Source organism: Schistocerca nitens, chromosome 4, assembly GCF_023898315.1.
Source record: "Schistocerca nitens isolate TAMUIC-IGC-003100 chromosome 4, iqSchNite1.1, whole genome shotgun sequence".
Taxonomy (NCBI): domain Eukaryota; kingdom Metazoa; phylum Arthropoda; class Insecta; order Orthoptera; family Acrididae; genus Schistocerca; species Schistocerca nitens.
Window position 1 is genome coordinate 218781023 of NC_064617.1, and position 18634 is coordinate 218799656.

The 18634-nt window shown below is 45.1% G+C and overlaps 1 protein-coding gene across 1 annotated transcript in view; it reads right to left on the reverse strand.

Moving 5' to 3' along the window:
- LOC126251929 (endothelin-converting enzyme homolog) overlaps positions 1–18201 on the reverse strand; it is a 630006-nt gene extending 611805 nt beyond the window's left edge. Inside the window, exon 1 of the mRNA XM_049952681.1 lies at positions 17634–18201. Within this exon, the coding sequence (XP_049808638.1) occupies positions 17634–18011 (378 nt within the window). The 5' untranslated portion in view covers positions 18012–18201. The remainder of the gene's footprint in view (positions 1–17633) is intronic.
- Positions 18202–18634: the final 433 nt, after the last annotated feature.

Genomic DNA, 18634 nt, shown 5'->3' on the forward strand with positions numbered 1-18634 from the left:
GGTTAGCCAGTGACGCACTTACTATATGGCAGCAGACTATCTGGAGACGCTTGTATTCTGCATCTTTCTTTGTGTGACATTGTGTAGCGCAAAAGCGGTTGTGTGGCTGCGTCTGAAAGTAAGTGAACCGCTCTGGCTAGGGACAGAGATAATGTTCTACGATTTACTGAATTATCAGATAACACATGACCTTTATATAGGGTAACAAAATGATTCCGTGCATCGTGATTTGTGATTAACAGCTGCCCGAGGGAATACATCATGGTGCACAACAAATGTTGTCCAATGTAAACATACGGAGCATAAAAGACGTCCCCGATAAATTTAGGAAACTCCGTTCATATTAGATGAAGAAAGATTTTGAATAGTAGCAGCACATATCATGTAATAAACACAACAGCAGATACTGAGATACGAATCATTTACCAACTGTTCTGTGCAGGCATACTGCACTGCTGAGAAACGCCACCGACTAGTGGTTGTTTACTTACTTGTCTATTTATAGAATAGGACTTGCACCCAGTATGCAGTCTGGAGTGTAGGCATGTATCGAAGTGAAACGTGGACAATATACAGTTTAGACATGAAGAGAATAGCTTTTGAAATGTGGGATTACAGAAGAATGCTGAAGATTAGATGAGGAAGTACTGAATAAAATTGATGAGGGGAAAAAAAAATATTGTGGCACAATCTGACTAGAAGATGGTATAGTTGATAGGACACATTCCGACTTTTGAGACATCAAGGGATCACGAATTTAGTATTGGAGGGAAGTGCGTGTGTGTTAGTGGGGGGGGGGGGGGGCTAAAAATCGTAGAGGGAGATCACGAGATGAATACAGTAAACAGATTCAGAAGGACGTAGGGTTCAATAGTTATTTGGAGATTAAGGGGCCTGTGCAGGATAGAGTAGCATGGAGAGTTGCACCAAACCAGTCTTCAGACTGAAGACCAAAACAACAACAACAACATGTTGTGCACACACATTTACTAACGATAATCTGTAGCTCTAACGTTCTTGGCAAAGCACATGTATAGAGCACCTTGTTCCCCCTCGTCATAGCTGTTTTTTTATTTTTTATTTTCATGCTGATGAAAGACATACATTTTGATCTTTATTGTAGTATTCGATACACTATCTTTGTAATATGCTGACGTAACAAGCAGGCATTCTGAGAGTGTGTCTCTCACGATACGGTCACGATCATTCGCATGAATGGAAATTCATGGAGAATCTGTTGATCATTTGGGTACAGGTTCTACCACATTTCCTTTTGACTCGTCTTGTCTCTCCATTTTTTACAAATCTTACAGCAACAAGTCATCCGGTGCATCATCGCCACTGTATATCACACATTTCGGCTCACACAATACATTGTGGGATATACCTAGAAAGTCTCGAGTGAGGGCAAACTCATCTGGCCAGTGCTGCTCACTCCGGTGTGAAAGGCGCGAGCAGTGAGCCACGTCCACAGGGCTGGCTGGCTGTCTGGCCGGCACGCTGTCTGTGGGTGGTCTGCACTCACCCGGATCTGAAGCCGGTAGCCTGGCCTTCGGCTCTCGGAGCGACGACACAATCTTCCCGCGTTCTCCTACAATTCTGCAGTTACACCCATACTCTTCAAGTTGGTCTCAAGTGTACGGCAACGGGTGCTTTATTAGTACATGCTACCCTAAAAAGTTTGGTGAGCTATCCCAAAAAGATTTGGTGAGTGGAACAGTGTGTAATGGGCAAACGTGTACAAAATGCGCGCATGAGTCCGGAGAAATCACCGGGTGATCAAAACGTCAGTGTAAATTTGAAAACTTAATAAATCACGGAATAATGCAGATAGAGAGGTACAAGTTGACTCACATGCTTGGAATGACATGGGGTTTTATTAGGACAAAAGAAAAAAAGTTCAAAAAATGTCCGACGGATGGCGCTTAATCTGATCAGAATAGCAATAATTAGCATAACAAAGTAAGACAAAGCAAAGATGATGTCCTTTGCAGGAAATGCTCAATATGTCCACCATCATTCCTCAACAATAGCTGTAGTCGAGGAATAATGTTGTGAACAGCACTGTAAAGCATGTCCGGAGTTATGGTGAGGCACTGGCGTCGGATGTTGTCTTTCAGCATCCCTAGAGATGTCGCTCGATAACGATATACTTGCGACTTTAGGTAACCCCAAAGCCAATAATCGCACGGACTGATGTCTGGTGACCTGGGAGGCCAAAGTTTCGGCTGAGCACACGACCATCACCAAACGACGCGCACAAAAGATCTTTTACGGGTCTAACAATATGGGGTGTTTTTTTGTTGTTGTAATAAAACCCCATGTCATTCCAAGCATGTGTGTCAATTGTTACCTTTCTATCTACATTATTCCGTGGTTTATTAAGTTTTCAAATTCATACTGACTTTTTGATCACCCACTTTTCCTCATTACAGAGGCTTATCTCCAACATAATAATTTACTCGGAAATTACTATACAAAGAATAAACGTTCTTAAACTATATTTTCAAAATATTCCTTCAGGTGTTTCGATCTTGTGTGTCCTCTTCCTCTGCGCCCATTGTCCTCATTGTATGCTGTACATTTTGGAGCGAGGTGGTCATAGATCGTCGTCTTCTTCTCTCCCCCCCCCCCCCCCTTCCGGTTCCCACTCCAGTATCAATTTTGATATTCTGGCTTTCTCCATTCGTCGTACATCCCCGTACCACTGTAATTTCTTCCTATCCATTACGTCATATATCCTTTCTTTTATTTCCTTTCTCCTTATTATTTCGGTGTTCCTTATCTTCTCTTTCCTGGAGATTCTTGCCGATCTTCTCCAGAAGTCCATCTCTAGAGCTTGTAATTTTTTTAATGTGCTTCAGGTTAGTTGTCCAGGTCTCCGTTCCATACAGAACCACACTCTCTAATACGGATTTGTATATTAATTTTTTAGTTCTCCTCATTACATTCCTGCTCCATTTTTTTCTATAAAATTGTGAGAAACTTTCAGTGCAATGTGTTTCTCGCCACTTTTTAAAGGTATTCCACGCACGTTTTTCACTACGGAGCAGGAAGCAGCGTCAAACCATTTTCAGACTACGTATTAACGGTACGACAGTGTCAGCACAATACAAAGATGCGACTGTATATGATTTTTGAAATAAAAACGACATAGCGGAAGTATGATTAAGGAAAGCGTCATTGGTTGTTGACACATTAGAATATCCTGACGTTTCATTTAACGTAATATAGCAACAAGCTAATACATAAGTAGGACCTACTTCCCAGAGCGTAACAGCGCCGGTGTACGTGTGCTACGGCTGCAGGCCAGTCTTCGCGTTTGTGTTTGTTTACACAATGTTGAACAAACTGTAGCACCACGCTTATGCGACTGGCGTGAAATTTGAATAGATATCATCGTTCAGATCGAGAAAGATGCATCTCCTTGACATATATATATATATATATATATATATATATATATATATATATATATATACACACACTTACTTATCGCGAATGGACCCAGAAGGATCACGCAAAGCTTTCTGACGTCGTTTCTTCCATACTTCTTTCATTCGTTCTCCATGTTTTCTTTTTCTTTCTTCTGTCCATTTTGTTCCTGGTCTCTTTAGTGCTTCCTACTCCGACAATACATTCCACTTTTCCACCTTATTTCTAAAAGTTTTTCTATCTTTGACATCTTTAAGTTCAATATTTGCTTTTTGTAAATCTAATTTTACTTGGCTAATCCATGGTGTTGTTGATTTGACTTTTTCTATGTAAGTGAGAATTCTGTTGGTGAGTCGTGTGGGGGGAAGTCTAGTGACATGTCCATAAAATTTTAATCTTCGCCTTCTTATGTCTGCTGCCAGGTTTGATATAGTTTCTGTGGTTCTTCTTGATTGTATCCGGTATCCTTCTTCTGTTAATTTTGGACCTAAAATCTTTCTCATAATTTTTCGTTCTTCTTTTAGTATTTTTTCTAAATCACATTTTGTGTGGAGTGTGAGAGTTTCACTAGCATATAGTGCTGCTGGCTTAATTACTGCGCAGTAGTGTCTGATTTTTGTGTTCGAGGAGATGCATTTTTTATTGTATATTTCATGTGTCATACCATATGCTCTCTTCATTTTCTGTTGTCTGATCTTCTGTGCAACTTTCTCTCCTCCGGTTGGCTCCAAAATTTCACCTAGGTATTTAAAATGTTTTACTCTATTTATTTTTCCATATTTTGTGTTCAAACTGTGTATATGGAATTTTGTACAGAAAAATTCTGTCTTTTGAAACGAAATTTGTAAACCTACTTTATCCGCGCATTCCTTAAGGATCTCTATTTGTTTGGTGGCGATTTCTTCATCATCTGCAAGTATGGCCAAATCGTCCGCGAATGCTAAACAAGATATCTCCACGTTGTCTTTGGTTCTACCAAGATGGATTTGTTTCCAGTAAGATTGATTTTTTAATTCTTTTTCCCATTCCTTAATGACTTTATCCAGGACTATATTAAACAAAAGTGGAGATAGCCCGTCACCTTGACGTACTCCAGTTTTTATGAGAAAAGGTTCAGAGATTTCTCCCCTGAATTTAACTTTAGATACAGTGTCTGTCAGTGATTCTTTGATAAGCCTTAGTGTTTTGGAGTCAAGTCGAAGTTCCTCTAAAATGTTAAACAAAGATTGCCGGTCAATTGAGTCATAGGCTTTCTTAAAATCTACAAATTATGGGGGCATTTCTAATTGCTTTGTGTTTTAATATATATATATATATATATATATATATATATATATATATATATATATATATATTCCGGGTTAGTCAAGCTTTTGTCTAAAAGGGATTCAGTCTCTTGAAATTTTGTTTATTAATCTAACCATCGTCGAACTGTTTCAAGAGCCGGCTTTAAATGATCACTCTAGGGATGTATTACAAACCCCTACGTATCGCTCACATAGGGATCGTGAGGATAAGATTAGAATAATTACTGCGAGCACAGAGGCATTCAAACAATCATTCTTCCCACGATCCATACGTGAATGAAACAGGAAGAAACCCTAATAACTGGTACAACGGGACGTACCCTCTGCCTTGCGCTTCACGGTGGTTAGCAGAATACAGATATAGACGGAGAACTGTAGGGAACGCGTATAACGGGGCAGTGTTCGTAGAGGTAAGCAGACCTGTACATCGAATCAGCTCTCGGATCGTTCAATAGAAGAAAACACTCTTCCGTCCTACGCGTTATCCGTAGTGAACGGAAACTAGACACTAACGATTTTATAATAACAATAAACAAAAAAAAATTTCAACATGTAATTTGTTTACGACAGTGATTAGTACATTGCTTCAGGGCGTCAACTGGCAGAAATACATAATTTACAATGCTTTTTCGAGACACTTACTCTCCATGCTACTTTATTCTCGCAAAATTAGCTGACACATGTGGAAATATATGTATGGAAAAAGGGAACTCGAAGAGTAAAATGTTCCTGGGAAGAGTGTCCTGATTCTCATGCTTCCCTCACTCTGGATACGTAGATGCACACTGTTAATCGAAAAGCCACCTGCAGACGGTTGTCCTAGCAACGAACGTTTGGCATGCGGTTACCTGAACCAGCATATGGATTACTATTTCCCATTCAACGCCGGAGAAAGCTCTTGGGTCGTACAAACTGAAAACACCTAGACATTTACTGAGTGGTTTACTTCGACGAGGGAAAATGTAATTTAAAGATTAACAACGGAACGTGACAACCTCCCTTTTTTTTAAGCTTTACGTCCGACTTGGCGAAATCACCTGTGGAGGAAGCAACTAGACTTGGTCGCCAACAGTAATAATAATTGTCCCTCCCCCCAAATACAGGTTCATGCCAGGAACCTGATGACTAATTAACGTCGCGCTTGATTCCTTTACCATCCTCCGGTCCCGGACAGGCGCAGAGTAATAGCGTAATAAAACTGTAATTAACTACAGCATTATACGTGTTGGCATGCCGATCGGTCTACACCGTTCTCTCTCTCTCTCTGTCTCACTCACACGCACACACGCACGCACGCACACTGCGCACTCCACTCCTTATCTAATTATAAGACTATAGTAGTAATGTATGCTCGACTGCACTCGAGAGCTGAGAGTATGGACAATTTTCTTCCCTGGTGATGCGTCCCGCTTGAAGGTGCGTCCTGGGTGTTTAGGGAACGTAACTGGCAGATTTTAACGCGGTATTCGAGCCACTGCCTCACTTGGCTCTTTATTATCTTTCAGGGGAGGACATCACGTTAATCCATGAAGTCCTACGACTTATTTCGGTTTAACTCCAGTCCTTCGTACACGTACATCTGTCTCCATGGATACTCCGCAAGCCACCGTATTGTGCGTGGCGGAGGGTACCCTGTACCACCACTAGCTACTTCCTGTTCCACACGTAAATAGAGCTATGGAAAAACGACTTTCTGCGCCTCTGTATGAGCCCTAATTTCTCGTATCTCCTCTTCGTGGTCTTTACTCGAAATATACACTACTTAAAATTGCTACACCACGAAGATGACGCGCCACAGACGCGAAATTTAACCGACACGAAGAAGATGCTCTGATATGCAAATGATTAGCTTTTCAGAGCATTCACACAAGGTTGGCGCCGGTGGAGACACCTACAACGTGCTGACATGAGGAAAGTTTCTAACCGATTTCTCATACACAAACAGCATTTGGCCGGCGTTGCCTGGTGAAACGTTGTTGTGATGTCTCGTGTAAGGAGGAGAAATACGTACCATCACGTTTCCGACTTTGATAAAGGTCGGATTGTAGCCTATCGCGAGTGCGGTTTATCGTATCGCGAAATTGTTGCTCGCGGTGGTCGAGGTCCAGCGACTGTTAGCAGAATATGGAATCGGTGGGTTCAGGAGGGTAATACGGAACGCCGTGCTGGATCCCAACGGCCTCGTGTCGCTAGCAGTCGATATGACAGGCATCTTATCCGCATGGCTGTAACGGATCGTGCAGCCACGTCTCGATTCCTGAGTCAACAGATGGGGACGTTTGCAAGACAACAACCATATGCACGAACAGTTCGACGACGTTTGCATGGACTATCTGCTCGGAGACCATGGCTGCGGTTACCCTTGACGCTGCATCACAGACAGGAGCGCCTGGGTGCACGAATGTCAAAACGTCAATTTTTCGGATGATTCCAAGTTCTGTTTACAGCATCGTGATGGTCGCATCCGTGTTTGGCGACATCGCGGTGAACGCACATTGGAAGCGTGTATTCGTCATCGCCATACTGGCGTATCACCCGGCGTGATGGTATGGGGTGCCATCGGTTACACGTCTCGGTCTCCTCTTGTTCGCATTAACGGCACTTTGAACAGTGGACGTTACATTTCAGATGTGTTACGACCCGTGGCTCTACCCTTCATTCGATCACTCCGAAACCCTACATTTCACCAGGATAATGCACGACCGCATGTTGCAGGTCCTGTACGGGCCTTTCTGGATACAGAAAATGTTCGACTGCTGCCCTGGCCAGCACACTCTCCACATCTCTCACCAATTGAAAATGTCTGGTCAACGGTGGCCGAGCAACTGGCTCGTCACAATACGCCAGTTACTACTCTTGATGAACTGTGGTATCGTGTTGAAGCTTCATGGGCAGCTATACGTGTACACGCCTTCCAAGCTCTGTTTGACTCAATGCCCAGGCGTATCAAGACCGTTATTACGGCCAGAGGTGGTTGTTCTGGGTACTGATTTCTCAGGATCTATGCAACCAAATTGCGTGAAAATGAAATCACATGTCACTTCTAGTATAATATATTTGTCCAATGAATACCCGTTTATCATCTGCATTTCTTCTTGGTGTAGCAATTTTAATGGCTAGTAGTGTATGTTGGCGGCAGTAGAATGATTCTGCAGTACGCTTCAAATGCCGGTTCTCTAAACTTGCTCAATAGCGTTCCTCGAAAAGAACGTCGCCTTCCCTGCAGAGATTCTAATTTGAGTTGTGGAAGCATGTCCGTAACACTTGCGAGTTGTTTCAACCTACCGGTACCAAATCTACCAGCTCGCCTCTGAATTGCTTCGATATCTTACTTAGCTTTAATTCGATCCCAAACACTCGAGCGGTACTAAAGAATAGGTCGCGCTAGCGTCCTACACACGGGCTCCTTTACTGATGAACCACACTTTCCCAAAATTCTCCCAATACACCGATGTCGACCATTCGCCTTCCGTATCACAGTCCTCACATGTTTGTCCCATTTCATATCGCTTTGCAACGTTACGGCCAGATATTAAACGACGTGACTCTATCAAGCAGGACACTACTAATGCTGTATGCGAAAATCGTGGGATTGTTTTTCCTACTCATCGGGATTAACTTACATGTCTCTAGATTTAGAGCTAGCTGCCATTCATCACACGAATCAGAAATTTTGACTCAATCATCTTGTATGCTTCTATAGTCACTAAAGGACGAGACTCTACCGTACACCACAACATTATCAGCAAATAACCGCAGCTTGCCGTCCGCCAGATCATTTATGTGTACAGATAAAACGAGTAATAGCGGTCCCATTACACTTCCCTGGGACACTTCCGTCAATACCCTTGGGTCCGATGAACACTCGCCGTCGAGGACTACATACTGTGTTCTATTACTTAAGAAGTCTTCGAGACACTCGCACGCCTGGGAACCTATTCCATAAGCTCATACCTTCGTTAAGTCTACAGTAGTGGGGCGCCGCATCAAATACTTCCCGCAAATCTACCTGTTTGCCTGTTACCCCTCATCCATAGGTAGCAGTATATCATGTAACAAAAGGGCTAGCTGAGTTTCGGACAAACGATGTTTTCTAAAACCGTGCTAATTCGTGCCATAAGATTCTCGATCTTAAGAAAATTTGTTATATTCCAACTGAGAATATGTTCAAGGATTCTGCAGCAAACTGATTTTACGGATATTCGTCTTTAATTTTTCTGGTCCGTTCTTTTTCGCCTTCTTACATGTCGGAGTAATCTGTGGTTTCTTCCAGTCGGGTGGGACTTTGCGCTGGGCGAGAGGCTCGCGATAAAAGCAAGCTAAGCGAACTGCTGTTCTGACATTTCGAACAGAGCTGCACAGCATCCTTGATAACCAGTACATAACGGTAACAGTAACAGCGACGCCAAGTGGACTGTTATAGCAAAGTAGGCCGTTATGCAGGCGTGACATCACAGCACTGCCTGTTCGAGCCTCAGACTAGAAATCATGGGTGACAGCGCCATTCTAGACGCAGCGCATTACTTAATTCGAGCAATCCCAGCTGATACTGGACGCGGCAGTTGTCACATGAGTAAAAGCCCTTCTGAAGCGCACAAGTCGACTGTTGAGATGTGACTGAGGAACGGAGACGCAAAGAAACAACCACAGTTAAACACAGATTAGGAACATATCACGTATTGGCGGGCAGGGGCCTCCGAGCACTGTACAGGATGGTTGTAAGAACTTGAAATCAGCAGAAGTAATCACTCGTGAGTTTCTAAGTGCTCCCAGCAGTCCAGTTAGTTCAATGACTGTGCACAGGGAGTCAGAAGAATGGGGTACTATGAGTGAGCAGCTCTTCATAGGCCACGAATTTCTGCAGTCAATGCTAAGCGACGGCTGAAGTGGTGAAAGCGACACTGCTGGACAGACGATGACTGGAAACGAGTGACGGATCACGCTACACACTGTGGCGATCTGATGGCATGGTTTTGTGTTTGGTCAATGCTGGAGAATCACTGCCGGCCGGTGTGGCCGAGCGGTTCTAGGCGCTTCAGTCTGGAACCGCACTGCTGCTACGGTCGCAGGTACGAATCCTGCCTCGGGCATGGATGTGTGTGTTTTCCTTAGGTTAGTTAGGTTTACGTAGCTCTAAGTTCTAGGGGACTGATGACCTCGGAAGTTAAGTCCCATAGTACTCAAAGCCATTTTTTTGGAGAATCACTACAATCTCTTGAGGTACCAAAAGTGAAGTATGGAGGATATGATGTTACGGTGTGGGGGTGTTTTTCGTACTTTGGTTATGGTCCCGGAGATAAGTTTACTTTGAAAAATATCGCTGCACCCAAGTAAATACAACGCCCAGTCACATTAATGTGAGCACCTGCCAAAAGCCTGAATAACCACGTTTCTCCGACTCCAATGCCGTGGCCAGCTCCCTGTTGAGGTTCCATGGCACAAACCGCCCGATAGAGGTCGTCTCACAGATTCTCGACTGCATTTAAATCTGAGGAGTTTGATGGTCACGGGAGTACAATAAACTCCTCCTGGTGCTCTTCGAACCACGCAAATACACTGCGAACTGACAAGTAGCATTGTCTTGCTGGTTGATCCCATCGTGCCGACGAAAAATAAAACTCCTTGCAGTGGTGCACATGGTCCCCAAAGGTAAATACATACTTATGTAGATCTACGGTGTCTTCTAGAATGACGAGATCAGCCATGGAATGCCATGAGATTATTTACCAGACTATAACGTTGCCCCCTCCAACCTGAACCCTGCCAACGACTGTTACAGGCTCTTCGCCGAACGCCGCACACGCCAACAGCCATCTATCCGAGAGAGCATAAAACGTGATTCATCTAAGGTCACCCAATGGACGCCCAATAGCGAGGCTGCCGTGCAAATTCCAGACGACGATGTCAATGAACAGCAGTCAGCATAGCTGCATGAACCTTGCGCCTGTTGCAGTGGCCCACATGCAGCAGCGTTCGCTGAACGGTTGTTGAGGAGACACCCTTTGTTCACCTGGGCGGTCATTTGCTGAACAGCCGCACGTCTTTTCGCCCATACACGTCTCCGCAGCCGTCGTTCACGTCTGCCATTTATAGCCCGTGGTGCACCGCAATTGCCTCGGCGCCGGAAATGTATACCGCCATTTGCCATGCACGGTACGCTTTAACCACAGTGGCAAGCGAACAGTTTACAAACATCTCTGTTTCGGTAACGCTTCCAACCTTGGCGTGAAAGCCAATGATCGTATCCTCGTGGACGTCAAATGTATGGCTCCGTTTCCGCGTTACCACGACTTCCCTGCATTCCGCCCTTCCCCGATATGCTTTGCACACTCTCCTGTAGTGTCATACGCCCTCAGCTTTTCCTGATTTACATAAAGATCTAGGTGATAATCTGAGCAGCCTCCTTAGATTGTTTGCAGATGACGCTGTAATTTACCGTCTAGTAAAATCATCAGACGATCAATTCCAATCACAAAATGATCTAGAGAGAATTTCTGTATGATGCTAAAAATGGCAATTGGCACTAAACAAAGAAAAGTGCGAGGTCATCCACATGTGTACTAAAAATATCCCATAAATTTTGGGTATACGATAAATCGCACAAATCTAAGGGCTGTCAATTCGACTAAATACCTAGGAATTACAATTACGAGTAACTTAAATTGGAAAGACCACGTAGATAATATTGTGGGGAAGGCGAAACGAAGACGGCCCTTTGTTAGCAGAACACATAGAAGATGCGACAAACCCACTGAAGAGACAGCCTACATTACACTTGTCCGTCCTCTGCTGGAATATTGCTGTGCGGTAACGGATCCTTACCAGGTAGGATTGACGGGGGACATCGAAAAAGTGCAAAGAAGGGCAGCTCGTTTCGTGTTATGGCGCAATAGAGGTTAGAGTGTCACTGATATGATACGCGAGTTGGGGTGGCAGTCACTGAAACAAAGGCGGTTTTCTTTCCGGCGAGATCTATTGACGAAATTTCAGTCACCAACTTCCTCTTCCGAATGCGTAAATATTTTGTTGAAACCCACCTACGTAGGGATAAATGAGCATCATAATAGAATAAGAGAAATCAGAGCTCGAACGGAAATATTTAGGTGTTCCTTTTACCTACGCGCCATTCGAGCGTGGAATGGTAGAGAAGTAGAAGGAAAACGGTTCGATGAACCCTCTACCAGGCAGTTAAGTGTGAATTGCAAAGGATGTAGATGTACTGGTAATGCTGCCATCTGCAGCCTATGAGTGGTTATTAGGCTCGGAGCACTATGGGACTTAACATCTATGGTCATCAGTCCCCTAGAACTTAGAACTACTTAAACCTAACTAACCTAAGGACATCACACAACACCCAGTCATCACGAGGCAGAGAAAATCCCTGAGTGGTTATTGCACACCGACGTAGAACATGGGCGGCGGTGCTCTTCGGCTCCGTTATTTGAAAAGTGGCGATGTTAGGCTACCCCTCGAACACCCGTGAGCACGTGTCATCGTGCTTACATTCATACTCTTGTTATACACTGAAGCGCCAAAGACACTGGTATAGACATGCGCATTCAAATACAAGCATATGTAAACAGGAAGAATATGCCGCTGCGGTCGGCAACGCCTATATAAGACAAGTTTCTGGCGCAGTTGTTGGATCGGTTACTGCTCCTACAATGACAGGCTATCAAAATTTAAGTGAGTTTGAACGTAGTGTTATAGCCGTTGCACGAGCGGTGGGACACAGCATCTCCGGGTTATCGATGAAGTGGGGATTTTCCCGTACGACCATTTCACGTATGTATAGTATCACGAATCCGGTAATACATCAAATCTCCGATATCGCCGCGGCCGGAAACAGATCCTGCAAGAATGGGACGAACGACCGCTGAAAAGAACCGTTCAACGTGACAGAAGTGCAACCCTTCCACAAATTGCTGCAGATTTCAATGTTGGGCCATCAACCAGTATCAACGTGTGAACCATTCAACGATACATCATCTATATGGGCTTTCGGAGACGAAGGCCCACTCGTATATCCTTGATGACTGTACAACACAAACTTTTCGCCTGGGCCCGTCACCATCGACATTGGACTGTTGATGACTGGAAACATGTTGCCTGGTCGGACGAGTCTCGTTTCAAATTTTATCGAGCGGATGGAGACGACCTCATGACTCCATGGAGCCTGCATGTCAACAGGAGACTGTTCAAGCTGTAACGGTGTGGGGCATGTGGGGAGTGATATGGGGCCGCTTATACGTCTAGATACGACTACGACAGGTGACACGTACGTAAGCATACTGTCCGATAACCTGCATCCATTCATGTCCATCGTGCATTCCTACAAACTTGGGCAATTCCAGCAGGACAATGCGACACACTGTGCCTCCAAAATTGCTACAGAGTGGCTCCAGGAACTCTCTTCTCAGTTCAAACACTTCCGCTGGCCACCAAACTCCTCAGACATTAGCACTGTTGAGAGCATGTCTGGGATGCCTTGGACCGGCCGCGATGGCTGAGAGGTTCTAGGCCCTTCAGTCCGGAACCATGCGGCTGCTACGGTCGCAGGTTCGAATCCTGCCTCGGTCATGGATGTGTGTGATGTCCTTAAGTTAGTTATGTTTAAGTAATTCTAAGTCTAGTGGACTCATGACTTCAGATGTTAAGTCCCATAGTACTCAAAGCCATTTGAACCATTTTTAGGATTCCTTGGAACGTGTTGTTCAGAAAAAATATCGAAGCCATCGTACTCTTACGAATTTATGGACAGCCCAGCAGGATTCATGATGTGAGTTCCCTCCAGTACTACTTCAGACATTAGTCGAGTCCATGGCACGTCGTGTTGCGGCATTCCTGCGTGCTCGCGGGACACGATACTAGGCTGGTGTACCAGTTTCTTTGGCTCTTCAGTGTATGATAGTTAAGTCTTTGCGGCTTGGTCGAGATCCTACGCCGAAAGAACATTTGAAACACCTTTTGAAAAAGTAATACGATCATCAATTTTCTGAAATACACTCCTGGAAAAGGAAAAAAGAACACATTGACACCGGTGTGTCAGACCCACCATACTTGCTCCGGACACTGCGAGAGGGCTGTACAAGCAATGATCACACGCACGGCACAGCGGACACACCAGGAACCGCGGTGTTGGCCGTCGAATGGCGCTAGCTGCGCAGCATTTGTGCACCGCCGCCGTCAGTGTCAGCCAGTTTGCCGTGGCATACGGAGCTCCATCGCAGTCTTTAACACTGGTAGCATGCCGCGACAGCGTGGACGTGAACCGTATGTGCAGTTGACGGACTTTGAGCGAGGGCGTATAGTGGGCATGCGGGAGGTCGGGTGGACGTACCGCCGAATTGCTCAACACGTGGGGCGTGAGGTCTCCACAGTACATCGATGTTGTCGCCAGTGGTCGGCGGAAGGTGCACGTGCCCGTCGACCTGGGACCGGACCGCAGCGACGCACGGATGCACGCCAAGACCGTAGGATCCTACGCAGTGCCGTAGGGGACCGCACCGCCACTTCCCAGCAAATTAGGGACACTGTTGCTCCTGCGGTATCGGCGAGGACCATTCGCAACCGTCTCCATGAAGCTGGGCTACGGTCCCGCACACCGTTAGGCAGTCTTCCGCTCACGCCCCAACATCGTGCAGCCCGCCTCCAGTGGTGTCGCGACAGGCGTGAATGGAGGGACGAATGGAGACGTGTCGTCTTCAGCGATGAGAGTCGCTTCTGCCTTGGTGCCAATGACGGTCGTATGCGTGTTTGGCGCCGTGCAGGCGAGCGCCACAATCAGGACTGCATACGACCGAGGCACACAGGGCCAACACCCGGCATCATGGTGTGGGGAGCGATCTCCTACACTGGCCGTACACCACTGGTGATCGTCGAGGGGACACTGAATAGTGCACGATACATCCAAATCGTCATCGAACCCATCGTTCTACCATTCCTAGACCGGCAAGGGAACTTGCTGTTCCAACAGGACAATGCACGTCCGCATGTATCCCGTGCCACCCAACGTGCTCTAGAAGGTGTAAGTCAACTACCCTGGCCAGCAAGATCTCCGGATCTGTCCCCCATTGAGCATGTTTGGGACTGGATGAAGCGTCGTCTCATGCGGTCTGCACGTCCAGCACGAACGCTGGTCCAACTGAGGCGCCAGGTGGAAATGGCATGGCAAGCCGTTCCACAGGACTGCATCCAGCATCTCTACGATCGTCTCCATGGGAGAGTAGCAGCCTGCATTGCTGCGAAAGGTGGATATACACTGTACTAGTGCCGACATTGTGCATGCTCTGTTGCCTGTGTCTATGTGCCTGTGGTTCTGTCAGTGTGATCATGTGCTGTATCTGACCCCAGGAATGTGTCAATAAAGTTTCCCCTTCCTGGGACAATGAATTCACGGTGTTCTTATTTCAATTTCCAGGAGTGTACAATGCTCCACTTCACTAGAAACGACTGAGACGTTTTTCACACTACGTGCATCGCAAAAATCCGAGTACGAGTGAACGTACAGTATAAACTTCATGAAACGGAGAAGAGTTTCCGTAAGATCGACTGCAGCATGGTAGGTTTACCGGTTTCCAGCGCAGAGCACCAGGTAAAGACTACGTTTACCTACAATAATAAGCTGAAAAATTCAAAATCACGTTAAATCGGAGTACAGTAATGCAAAACGTATAACCAAAGTCAAATCAAGGAAAACAAACAGCTGAACATTAGCCGCTACCATACCCCAAGCGAAGCTAGCAGAAACATAAAGCACTGAAGAACAACGTCTGATCGAGTTCGTAGCGCAAATGTTTGTTTTTTCCCCTTCATACAGAAAGTTCAACAGAGTGGAAACAATTTGGCGTTAGCAACAATCTGCCTCCCCTTCCGCCCCTCCCAAAAAAAAAACCCGGCACGCTGGTTTGTTCCTAAAGATCATTCAGTCTTTTTTTTTTTTGCCAATAAAATTACAAAATTGTGGCTTCTAATTTATTAGTTTAATAATTTTTCTACACGCTTGTGTTTATTGGTAACATTTAAAATGGACTATGTAAATCATCTGAATTAAAAGAACTATCTCAACTGTGGCTTCTAATTTATTAGTTTAATAATTTTTCTACATGCTTGTGTTTATTGGTAACATTTAAAATGGACTATGTAAATCATCTGAATTAAAAGAACTATCTCAACAGGAATATTTCCGTAAAAAGAACTACTTTGCCCATCACTAAGGCAAATTGCAGCGCGTAAGGAAAACTGAATTTTTAAACAAAAACTGAATTTTTAAACAATCGGCCGCAGCAAAACAAAGCAACAAGCCCGGGGGTAGGCTCACGAGCGTCGCACGTGTCTTCCTCATCAGACAGGGCGGAGGTCTCGATGGCACGTGCGCACAGATTCGTCACTTCGCACCGTTGTGTGGACACACCTATGTCTTTATTTTTAATGCTGTTATCCACATTTTTTTTAAGAGTGCTCTGATGCTGCGACTCCCACAACCGCCCAAAATACTGTCCGAAAAATCAATTTACACCGAAGGGTGGCCGCACAGCGGGATAGGTTCAACGTGTAATCCAATAAAACGTGCCTACTTGTGGCTAGTTCAATTTATGTTTCTTTACCTATTCTTCCTGAGTATGTAATAATCATTTCCGCACTTCACAATTATAGATTGAAAAAAAAAAACTAGTTAACGAATTGAGGGTATGAGGTGGATGTGGGATGTGTTGCGTTCGTAAGATTGCGCAATTCATCTGCTGCCAATATCGATCCTTTTCCTCGAGTCTCGTGGAGGGCGTGTCCATTGCAAACATCTGCTCACATCAGTTCAGATCGTTGTTGCGCCGTTGTATTTGTGTACTTTTACCAAAACGGCGCCGTCTGTCCACACAAATATACTGTATGATTTCCTAGGCTCTCCGAAAACAGTCAATAACAGCCTGATAACTGTTGGACTGGAATTAATATCAATATACCCTCTGTGGGCAGCCATCTACATAAGTAGAATCAGTTACAAGTCAGGGAATTGAACTAAAGGCCTTTAGTATGCAAGAGTTGAAATGTGTCTGGTTTTACTGATCTGTGCAGTGCGTCGCCTCCATTCTACTATGTCTTGGTACTCTGATGGAATATTTTGTTTATTCTGAAGGTTAATAAAATTTTTAAAACGTAAGGAAAACTTGTTTTATTCAATGTTTACTTCAATTTTGAATCATAACTAATAACAGAAATCATATTTAAAAATAAAATAATTAATGCGCCGAAACGCTATTAATTGATTTATTTCGCGGAACACCCATTTCTATTGTACCGACACCAAAGAGAAGATAATTGCGAGCACACGTTTTTCTCCTCAGCAGCATTCACTCGAAGTGGATGCGACAAGTACATTTAACTGTTAAAATGCATCCTAACAACCACGGGAAATTATATATATGTTAAGCGTTACCACCAAGGTCACCGTGCGTGAGCACCAAAACAAGTGTCACTGCAAGCTATTATGGCAACCGGTGACAGCCGAGAAAAAGTAGATGTAATGAGAATGAAGGAACGACAAATCGGTCGAAATGTTTACGGTCTCACATGAAAGAAGGACGTTATTTCAGAAGAATTAAAAACAATAACAGATGCCACAAATATGCCTTGGTGGACAGTCGCCACTACACGTACAGTTATACTACGTTCGTTTCATAGAAAATGATCGTGAACTGCGTGATCTTTTTCTAAATATTACTGAAATCTAGTAGGGTGCTTGTCCCTCCAGTTCAAGAGAAACTTTTCACCCGAACTGGTAACAAACCGGCAAACACGGGTGTTTTCATTGATAATATTAAAACTATGGTACACTGTTTGGGACAGTAATGACGCCGAATGCAGACAGTTTTGACCAACTCTTCTCGCACGTACCTGTGCAGAAGCCGTGAGACACGCAGCTGTCCTACAGAGCGGCGCGCTGAGGTTGTGTGGAGTGACAGGCCACGAAGCAGCCATCACGATGACAGCAATGAACAGGGCCAGACACAGCAAGATGATGATTATCGCGACGATGAGGCCGGTGCGAGACAGACCGGTGCGTTTGCTCGCGCTGTGCTGCAGCCGGGACACGAACCCCGAACGGCCGCGTCCGCCGCGCTTCACACCCACAGAGTCCGCGTCACTCGAACGGCGCATTTGATCGGAACTGGAAGGAGGCAGGCACGGCGCCTTCTCTCCTGGACTCGAAGGCGCCGGCGGTGAGGAATCCCTCCCGCCGTTAGCCAACCCCTTCTCACTGTCGTCTTCCATTGATCAGTCACTCACTGTAGCGTCAACAACAACACTCATAACACGGGTGCACTCGCCTGCCGTAAACACCACTGCCCGTCTACACTGTACGCCGTGCACACGTGTACTCAACAATACTCACGTCCAACGGACGCTCGCCCGGCCCGCGTTTCTACGACGTCGAAGCCCATTGGCTGAATGCACCGTGCTCGTAGTTCGCCGGCATCCAAAAAGTTGCAGCGACTGCCACTGGAGGCGCACCGACAGCAGCACTTGCAGGCGAGAGTGCAAACAGCTGAGTGGAGTGGGCGCTCGCCATCCTGCAAGTAGTTCTGACGTCTGCCAATAGGGACGCTACTGTGCTGACCGAACCGAACGAAACATCCACCGTCGTTTCTGATCTATACAATAACCTGCCCAGAATCGAACTACGTTTTATAAGGATTTTTATTGTCGCAGTAGCATAATGGGGCACCAAGCCGTCAGACAGCAAGTAGGAATCTACATGTGGGCAACAACTATCGTTTAAAAACTGCACGGAATTAGTTATTTCAATTTTTTAAAAGTATAAGTCCTATATCTAAAAACATTTATTTTACTTTATTTATTTATTCGTACATAGACCATTTAGTTCAGTAATTTCG